Source organism: Oncorhynchus tshawytscha, unplaced genomic scaffold (assembly GCF_018296145.1).
Source record: "Oncorhynchus tshawytscha isolate Ot180627B unplaced genomic scaffold, Otsh_v2.0 Un_scaffold_7382_pilon_pilon, whole genome shotgun sequence".
NCBI lineage: Eukaryota > Metazoa > Chordata > Actinopteri > Salmoniformes > Salmonidae > Oncorhynchus > Oncorhynchus tshawytscha.
The window spans coordinates 81544-92500 of NW_024609501.1; the positions used below are offsets into that span (position 1 = coordinate 81544).

Sequence of the window (10957 nt, forward strand, 5' to 3'; positions counted from 1 at the left end):
ACACACACTGCTGTTACTGTAGGTTAGACACACACTGCTGTTACTGTAGGTTAGACACACACTGCTGTTACTGTAGGTTAGACACACACTGCTGTTACTAGGTTAGACACACACTGCTGTTACTGCAGGTTAGACACACACACTGCTGTTACTGTAGGTTAGACACACACACTGCTGTTACTGCAGGTTAGACACTGCTGTTACTGCAGGTTAGACACACTGCTGTTACTGCAGGTTAGACACACACACTGCTGTTACTGCAGGTTAGACACACACTGCTGTTACTGCAGGTTAGACACACACACTGCTGTTACTGTAGGTTAGACACACACACTGCTGTTACTGTAGGTTAGACACACACACTGCTGTTACTGTAGGTTAGACACACACTGCTGTTACTGTAGGTTAGACACACACACTGCTGTTACTGCAGGTTAGACACACACACTGCTGTTACTGTAGGTTAGACACACACTGCTGTTACTGTAGGTTAGACACACACTGCTGTTACTGTAGGTTAGACACACACACTGCTGTTACTGTAGGTTAGACACACACACTGCTGTTACTGTAGGTTAGACACACACACTGCTGTTACTGTAGGTTAGACACACACTGCTGTTACTGTAGGTTAGACACACACACTGCTGTTACTGTAGGTTAGACACACACTGCTGTTACTGTAGGTTAGACACACACACTGCTGTTACTGTAGGTTAGACACACACTGCTGTTACTGTAGGTTAGACACACACACTGCTGTTACTGTAGGTTAGTTACACACACACTGCTGTTACTGTAGGTTAGACACACACACACACTGCTGTTACTGTAGGTTAGACACACACTGCTGTTACTGTAGGTTAGACACACACTCTGCTGTTACTGTAGGTTAGACACACACACTGCTGTTACTGTAGGTTAGACACACACACTGCTGTTACTGTAGGTTAGACACACACACTGCTGTTACTGTAGGTTAGACACACACACTGCTGTTACTGTAGGTTAGACACACACACTGCTGTTACTGTAGGTTAGACACACACTGCTGTTACTGTAGGTTAGACACACACTGCTGTTACTGTAGGTTAGACACACACTGCTGTTACTGTAGGTTAGACACACACACTGCTGTTACTGTAGGTTAGACACACACACTGCTGTTACTGTAGGTTAGACACACACTGCTGTTACTGCAGGTTAGACACACACTCTGCTGTTACTGTAGGTTAGACACACACTCTGCTGTTACTGTAGGTTAGACACACACTGCTGTTACTGTAGGTTAGACACACACACTGCTGTTACTGTAGGTTAGACACACACACTGCTGTTACTGTAGGTTAGACACACTGCTGTTACTGCTGTTACTGTAGGTTAGACACACACACTGCTGTTACTGTAGGTTAGACACACACACTGCTGTTACTGTAGGTTAGACACACACACTGCTGTTACTGTAGGTTAGACACACACACTGCTGTTACTGTAGGTTAGACACACACTGCTGCTGTTACTGTAGGTTAGACACACACTCTGCTGTTACTGTAGGTTAGACACACACTCTGCTGTTACTGCTGTTACTGTAGGTTAGACACACACACTGCTGTTACTGTAGGTTAGACACACACACTGCTGTTACTGTAGGTTAGACACACACTGCTGTTACTGTAGGTTAGACACACACACTGCTGTTACTGTAGGTTAGACACACACTGCTGTTACTGTAGGTTAGACACACACACTGCTGTTACTAGGTTACTGTTACTGTAGGTTAGACACACACACTGCTGTTACTGTAGGTTAGACACACTCTGCTGTTACTGTAGGTTAGACACACACTGCTGTTACTGTAGGTTAGACACACACTAGGTTAGCTGTTACTGTTAGGTTAGACACACACTGCTGTTACTGTAGGTTAGACACACACTGCTGTTACTGTAGGTTAGACACACACTGCTGTTACTGTAGGTTAGACACACACTGCTGTTACTGTAGGTTAGACATACACACTTCTGTTACTGTAGGTTAGACACACACTGCTGTTACTGTAGGTTAGACACACACACTGCTGTTACTGTAGGTTAGACACACACTGCTGTTACTGTAGGTTAGACACACACTCTGCTGTTACTGTAGGTTAGACACACACTGCTGTTACTGTAGGTTAGACACACACACTGCTGTTACTGTAGGTTAGACACACACACTGCTGTTACTGTAGGTTAGACACACACTCTGCTGTTACTGTAGGTTAGACACACACACTGCTGTTACTGTAGGTTAGACACACACACTGCTGTTACTGTAGGTTAGACACACACTCTGCTGTTACTGTAGGTTAGACACACTGCTGTTACTGTAGGTTAGACACACACACTGCTGTTACTGTAGGTTAGACACACACACTGCTGTTACTGTTACTAGGTTAGACACACACTGCTGTTACTGTAGGTTAGACACACACACTGCTGTTACTGTAGGTTAGACACACACACTGCTGTTACTGTAGGTTAGACACACACTGCTGTTACTGCAGGTTAGACACACACACACTGCTGTTACTAGGTTAGACACACACTGCTGTTACTGTAGGTTAGACACACACTGCTGTTACTGTAGGTTAGACACACACTCTGCTGTTACTGTAGGTTAGACACACACTGCTGTTACTGTAGGTTAGACACACACACTGCTGTTACTGTAGGTTAGACACACACTGCTGTTACTGTAGGTTAGACACACTGTTACACTGCTGTTACTGTAGGTTAGACACACTGCTGTTACTGTAGGTTAGACACACACTGCTGTTACTGTAGGTTAGACACACACTGCTGTTACTGTAGGTTAGACACACACACTGCTGTTACTGTAGGTTAGACACACACACTGCTGTTACTGTAGGTTAGACACACACTCTGCTGTTACTGTAGGTTAGACACACACTGCTGTTACTGTAGGTTAGACACACACTGCTGTTACTAGGTTAGACACACAGCTGTTACTGTAGGTTAGACACACTGCTGTTACTGTAGGTTAGACACACTGCTGTTACTGTAGGTTAGACACACACTGCTGTTACTGTAGGTTTACACACACACTGCTGTTACTGTAGGTTAGACACACACTGCTGTTACTGTAGGTTAGACACACACACTGCTGTTACTGTAGGTTAGACACACACTGCTGTTACTGTAGGTTAGACACACACACTGCTGTTACTGTAGGTTAGACACACACTGCTGTTACTGTAGGTTAGACACACACTGCTGTTACTGTAGGTTAGACACACACTGCTGTTACTGTAGGTTAGACACACACACTGCTGTTACTGTAGGTTAGACACACACACTGCTGTTACTGTAGGTTAGACACACACTGCTGTTACTGCAGGTTAGACACACACTCTGCTGTTACTGTAGGTTAGACACACACTCTGCTGTTACTGCAGGTTAGACACACACTCTGCTGTTACTGTAGGTTAGACACACACACTGCTGTTACTGTAGGTTAGACACACACACTGCTGTTACTGTAGGTTAGACACACTGCTGTTACTGTAGGTTAGACACACACACTGCTGTTACTGTAGGTTAGACACACTGCTGTTACTGTAGGTTAGACACACACTGCTGTTACTGTAGGTTAGACACACACTGCTGTTACTGTAGGTTAGACACACACTGCTGTTACTGTAGGTTAGACACACACTGCTGTTACTGTAGGTTAGACACACACACTGCTGTTACTGTAGGTTAGACACACACTGCTGTTACTGTAGGTTAGACACACACACTGCTGTTACTGTAGGTTAGACACACACACTGCTGTTACTGTAGGTTAGACACACACACTGCTGTTACTGTAGGTTACTGTTACTAGGTTAGACACACACTGCTGTTACACACTGCTGTTACTGTAGGTTAGACACACACTGCTGTTACTGTAGGTTAGACACACACTCTGCTGTTACTGTAGGTTAGACACACACACTGCTGTTACTGTAGGTTAGACACACACACTGCTGTTACTGTAGGTTAGACACACTCTGCTGTTACTGTAGGTTAGACACACACTGCTGTTACTGTAGGTTAGACACACACTGCTGTTACTGTAGGTTAGACACACTGCTGTTACTGTAGGTTAGACACACACTGCTGTTACTGTTAGGTAGGTTAGACACACACTGCTGTTACTGTAGGTTAGACACACACACTGCTGTTACTGTAGGTTAGTTACACACACACTGCTGTTACTGTAGGTTAGACACACACTGCTGTTACTGTAGGTTAGACACACACACTGCTGTTACTGTAGGTTAGACACACACTGCTGTTACTGTAGGTTAGACACACACTGCTGTTACTGTAGGTTAGACACACACTGCTGTTACTGTAGGTTAGACACACACACTGCTGTTACTGTAGGTTAGACACACACTCTGCTGTTACTGTAGGTTAGACACACACTCTGCTGTTACTGTAGGTTAGACACACACTCTGCTGTTACTGTAGGTTAGACACACACACTGCTGTTACTGTAGGTTAGACACTGCTGTTACTGTAGGTTGCTGTTACTGTAGGTTAGACACACACTGCTGTTACTGTAGGTTAGACACACACTGCTGTTACTGTAGGTTAGACACACACACTGCTGTTACTGTAGGTTAGACACACACTGCTGTTACTGTAGGTTAGACACACACTGCTGTTACTGTAGGTTAGACACACACACTGCTGTTACTGTAGGTTAGACACACACACTGCTGTTACTGTAGGTTAGACACACACTGCTGTTACTGTAGGTTAGACACACACTGCTGTTACTGTAGGTTAGACACACACACTGCTGTTACTGTAGGTTAGACACACACACTGCTGTTACTGTAGGTTAGACACACACTGCTGTTACTGTAGGTTAGACACACACACTGCTGTTACTGACACACAGGTTAGACACACACTCTGCTGTTACTGTAGGTTAGACACACACTGCTGTTACTGTAGGTTAGACACACACTGCTGTTACTGTAGGTTAGACACACACACTGCTGTTACTGTAGGTTAGACACACACTGCTGTTACTGTAGGTTAGACACACACTGCTGTTACTGTAGGTTAGACACACACACTGCTGTTACTGTAGGTTAGACACACACACTGCTGTTACTGTAGGTTAGACACACACACTGCTGTTACTGTAGGTTAGACACACTGTTACACTGCTGTTACTGTAGGTTAGACACACACTGCTGTTACTGTAGGTTAGACACACACACTGCTGTTACTGTAGGTTAGACACACACACTGCTGTTACTGTAGGTTAGACACACTGCTGTTACTGTAGGTTAGACACACACTGCTGTTACTGTAGGTTAGACACACACACTGCTGTTACTGTAGGTTAGACACACACACTGCTGTTACTGTAGGTTAGACACACACTGCTGTTACTGTAGGTTAGACACACACTGCTGTTACTGTAGGTTAGACACACACTGCTGTTACACACACACTGCTGTTACTGTAGGTTAGACACACACACTGCTGTTACTGTAGGTTAGACACACACTGCTGTTACTGTAGGTTAGACACACACACTGCTGTTACTGTAGGTTAGACACACACACTGCTGTTACTGTAGGTTAGACACACACTGCTGTTACTGTAGGTTAGACACACACTCTGCTGTTACTGTAGGTTACACACTGCTGTTACTGTAGGTTAGACACACACTGCTGTTACTGTAGGTTAGACACACACTGCTGTTACTGTAGGTTAGACACACACACTGCTGTTACTGTAGGTTAGACACACACTGCTGTTACTGTAGGTTAGACACACACACTGCTGTTACTGTAGGTTAGACACACACACTGCTGTTACTGTAGGTTAGACACACACTGCTGTTACTGTAGGTTAGACACACACACTGCTGTTACTGTAGGTTAGACACACACTGCTGTTACTGTAGGTTAGACACACACTGCTGTTACTGTAGGTTAGACACACACACTGCTGTTACTGTAGGTTAGACACACACTGCTGTTACTGTAGGTTAGACACACACTGCTGTTACTGTAGGTTAGACACACACTGCTGTTACTGTAGGTTAGACACACACTGCTGTTACTGTAGGTTAGACACACACTGCTGTTACTGTAGGTTAGACACACACTGCTGTTACTGTAGGTTAGACACACACACTGCTGTTACTGTAGGTTAGACACACACTCTGCTGTTACTGTAGGTTAGACACACACTGCTGTTACTGTAGGTTAGACACACACTGCTGTTACTGTAGGTTAGACACACTGCTGTTACTGTAGGTTAGACACACACACTGCTGTTACTGTAGGTTAGACACACACACTGCTGTTACTGTAGGTTAGACACACACACTGCTGTTACTGTAGGTTAGACACACACACTGCTGTTACTGTAGGTTAGACACACACACTGCTGTTACTGTAGGTTAGACACACACACTGCTGTTACTGTAGGTTAGACACACACTGCTGTTACTGTAGGTTAGACACACACACTGCTGTTACTGTAGGTTAGACACACACACTGCTGTTACTGTAGGTTAGACACACACACTGCTGTTACACACACTGCTGTTACTGTAGGTTAGACACACACACTGCTGTTACTGTAGGTTAGACACACACACTGCTGTTACTGTAGGTTAGACACACACTGCTGTTACTGTAGGTTAGACACACACACTGCTGTTACTGCTGTTACTGTAGGTTAGACACACACACTGCTGTTACTGTAGGTTAGACACACACACTGCTGTTACTGTAGGTTAGACACACACTGCTGCTGTTAGGTAGGTTAGACACACACTGCTGTTACTGTAGGTTAGACACACACTGCTGTTACTGTAGGTTAGACACACACTGCTGTTACTGTAGGTTAGACACACACACTGCTGTTACTGTAGGTTAGACACACACACTGCTGTTACTGTAGGTTAGACACACACTGCTGTTACTGTAGGTTAGACACACACTGCTGTTACTGTAGGTTAGACACACACTGCTGTTACTGTAGGTTAGACACACACTGCTGTTACTGTAGGTTAGACACACACACTGCTGTTACTGTAGGTTAGACACACACACTGCTGTTACTGTAGGTTAGACACACACACTGCTGTTACTGTAGGTTAGACACACACACTGCTGTTACTGTAGGTTAGACACACACACTGCTGTTACTGTAGGTTAGACACACACACTGCTGTTACTGTAGGTTAGACACACACACTGCTGTTACTGTAGGTTAGACACACACACTGCTGTTACACACACTGCTGTTACTGTAGGTTAGACACACACACTGCTGTTACTGTAGGTTAGACACACACACTGCTGTTACTGTAGGTTAGACACACACACTGCTGTTACTGTAGGTTAGACACACACACTGCTGTTACTGTAGGTTAGACACACACACTGCTGTTACTGTAGGTTAGACACACACACTGCTGTTACTGTAGGTTAGACACACACACTGCTGTTACTGCAGGTTAGACACACACACTGCTGTTACTGCAGGTTAGACACACACACTGCTGTTACTGCAGGTTAGACACACACTGCTGTTACTGTAGGTTAGACACACACTGCTGTTACTGTAGGTTAGACACACACACTGCTGTTACTGTAGGTTAGACACACACTGCTGTTACTGTAGGTTAGACACACACACACTGCTGTTACTGTAGGTTAGACACACACTGCTGTTACTGTAGGTTAGACACACACACTGTAGGTTACACACACACTGCTGTTACTGTAGGTTAGACACACACACTGCTGTTACTTAGGTTAGAGGTTAGACACACACTGCTGTTACTGTAGGTTAGACACACACTCTGCTGTTACTGTAGGTTAGACACACACTGCTGTTACTGTAGGTTAGACACACACACTGCTGTTACTGACACACACACTGCTGTTACTGTAGGTTAGACACACACACTGCTGTTACTGTAGGTTAGACACACACTGCTGTTACTGTAGGTTAGACACACACTGCTGTTACTGTAGGTTAGACACACACACTGCTGTTACTGTAGGTTAGACACACACTGCTGTTACTGTAGGTTAGACACACACACTGCTGTTACTGTAGGTTAGACACACACACTGCTGTTACTGTAGGTTAGACACACACTGCTGTTACTGTAGGTTAGACACACACTGCTGTTACTGTAGGTTAGACACACACTGCTGTTACTGTAGGTTAGACACACACACTGCTGTTACTGTAGGTTAGACACACTGCTGTTACTGTAGGTTAGACACACTGCTGTTACTGTAGGTTAGACACACACTCTGCTGTTACTGTAGGTTAGACACACTGCTGTTACTGCAGGTTAGACACACTGCTGTTACTGTAGGTTACACACACTGCTGTTACTGCAGGTTAGGCACTCACACTCTATCACATCCTGTCTATGTGTGTACTGTAGATGGAGTGCTGTACACCGCCTCCCCTTCTAACTTCCTGGGCACGATGTTTGACATCACCAGGGCAACAGGTCAAGAGGTGCACGTGCATCAGTCCATCAACTGGCTCAGTGGTGAGACCCATCTGTCAATCACACACACTCCCAATGCATGTTGGGAAAGATGATAAAATACTTCTCCTGTCCAAACTTCTGTAACACCAAACAACAACAGAATGTGTCCAAAGAAGAGTTTAACTCAGGATGTGGTTTAGCAGTGTGGTGTTACTTACCTAATGAGTTCTCTTTGATGGTGGTCTATGTCTATAACCATCCACGTGTTTTCTGCCAGTAAAGTCATACCGTGTAAAATAAACATCACCACAGCTCTGATGGATGTTTTGGTATAGTTTTATAAATGCCAACAGATAACTTGTCCGTTGGACATGGTGGGATCTTTTTGTGGCGGTAGAATGAAGGATGTGAGAAGTGGAGATGGAAAGGTCTTTATATGCTCGTATTGATGTAACAACCATCATAAGTAAACTGGGAGTCATGCGATGACATGTTGTGTGGTTCTCCCACTACGACTCGGGAAGTCATGCAGTTTATTAGGCTACAGATGAAATAACTGAAAGTGCAAAGTGATTTTGACGCTCTTTTCCAATAAATATTGAGGGTCTTATTCTGGTGATGTGATGATCGATGCTTGACTGCAGTTTGACAAATACCAATATTCTTGCTCTTATCGATAGTAATCTAATCATATAGACTAGCCTTCCCACACTGTATCTGTGAGCTGTTGGCTAGAGCGCTCGTGCCAACACCAGAATATGCACATTTGCTATTTAACCTAACCTGGGATATAACTATCGGTACAGTTGAAAATGGAAACACATTGAGCTTTACATTTTTATTCGGTACATGAAAACTTAAGCGAAAAATAATGTTTTGTGTGTCTACGTCATCACACATTGATTTTTATCCGCAAAAAGACAGTTTAGTGGAAACACCACTGATGAGAAAATGTGCATGTTTGTCTGGGGCTACAAGGAAAACCGTCGGGGCTGTTGAGGACTGGAGCTGGGAAGCACGACACACAATATGTCATTAATATGTCATTCTCTGATGAGTCCAGATCCAGAGTTTGTGAGTTCGGCCCTGGTCAGGGAGAGTCCTGGAGATGATGATAAAATCTACTTCTTCTTCATGGAGAACGCCTTAGAGTACGACCTTTACACCAAGGTCAGGGTCACACGATTGGCCAGAGTCTGCAAGGTGAGATACATCTCTCTCTCTGTCTGTCTGTCTCTCTTTCCTCTCTTTCTCTCTCTCTCCCTCTATTTTGCTCATGTGTGCTTTGACTCGTGCTCTCTCTCCATCCTTCTCATCCCCCTCTCCCCCACCCCTTTCCCTATCTGCCAGGGAGACGTGGGGGGCTCTAAGACCCTGCAGAAGCGCTGGACCAGTTTCCTGAAGGCTCAGCTGGTGTGTCAGGACCGGGACAGTGGCCAGCACTACACCGTCCTGACCCACACCTACCCCCTGGAACACCGCCTGGGAGACCCCAGCAGCACACACTTCTACACCCTCTTCACCTCCCAGGGGTAAGGGGGTGGAGGGGGGAGAGGGGAAGAGAGAGGGAGGGAGGGGGGGGTAGAGATGGGGAGAGAGGGAGGTAGAGGAGGAGTAGAGATGGGGAGAGGGGGGTAGAGATGGGGAGAGAGATAGGTAGAGGAGGAGTAGAGATGAGGAGAGAGGGAGGTAGAGGAGGAGTAGAGATGGGGAGAGAGGGAGGTAGAGGAGGGGTAGAGATGGGAAGAGATGGAGGTAGAGGAGGAGTAGAGATGGGGAGAGAGGGAGGTAGAGGAGGAGTAGAGATGGGGAGAGAGGGAGGTAGAGGAGGAGTAGAGATGGGGAGAGAGGGAGGTAGAGGAGGAATAGAGATGGGGAGAGAGGGAGGGGGGTAGAGATGGGGAGAGAGGGAGGTAGAGGAGGAGTAGAGATGAGGAGAGAGGGAGGTAGAGGAGGAGTAGAGATGGGGAGAGAGGGAGGTAGAGGAGGAGTAGAGATGGGGAGAGAGGGAGGTAGAGGAGGAGTAGAGATGGGGAGAGAGGGAGGTAGAGGAGGTGTAGAGATGGAGAGAGAGGGAGGTAGAGGAGGAGTAGAGATGGTGAGAGAGGGAGGTAGAGGAGGAGTAGAGATGGGGAGAGAGGGAGGTAGAGGAGGAGTAGAGATGGGGAGAGAGGGAGGTAGAGGAGGAGTAGAGATGGGGAGAGAGGGAGGTAGAGGAGGAGTAGAGATGGGGAGAGAGGGAGGTAGAGGAGGAGTAGAGATGGGGAGAGATGGAGGTAGAGGAGGAGTAGAGATGGGAAATGGGGTGGAGAGTGAATGAGAGAGAGGACAGATTGCGAGGGAAAGAGAGAGGGGAATCACTAAAATATGAATATTATGTTACAGTGACTCATACAGATGGCATTACTGTAATGAA

The 10957-nt window shown here is 45.7% G+C and overlaps 1 protein-coding gene across 4 annotated transcripts in view; it reads left to right on the plus strand.

Moving 5' to 3' along the window:
* The window catches only part of LOC112241406 (semaphorin-4F), a 56702-nt gene that overhangs the window by 30437 nt on the left and 15308 nt on the right, over positions 1 to 10957 (plus strand). For 3 of the 4 annotated variants that reach the window (XM_042315550.1, XM_042315552.1, XM_042315549.1), the window contains 3 exons: positions 8491 to 8601; positions 9605 to 9744; positions 9892 to 10073. In XM_042315550.1, coding sequence (XP_042171484.1) covers positions 8491 to 8601; positions 9605 to 9744; positions 9892 to 10073 — 433 coding nt within the window. The remainder of the gene's footprint in view (positions 1 to 8490; positions 8602 to 9604; positions 9745 to 9891; positions 10074 to 10957) is intronic. The other variant, XM_042315551.1, reaches the window with a different exon arrangement.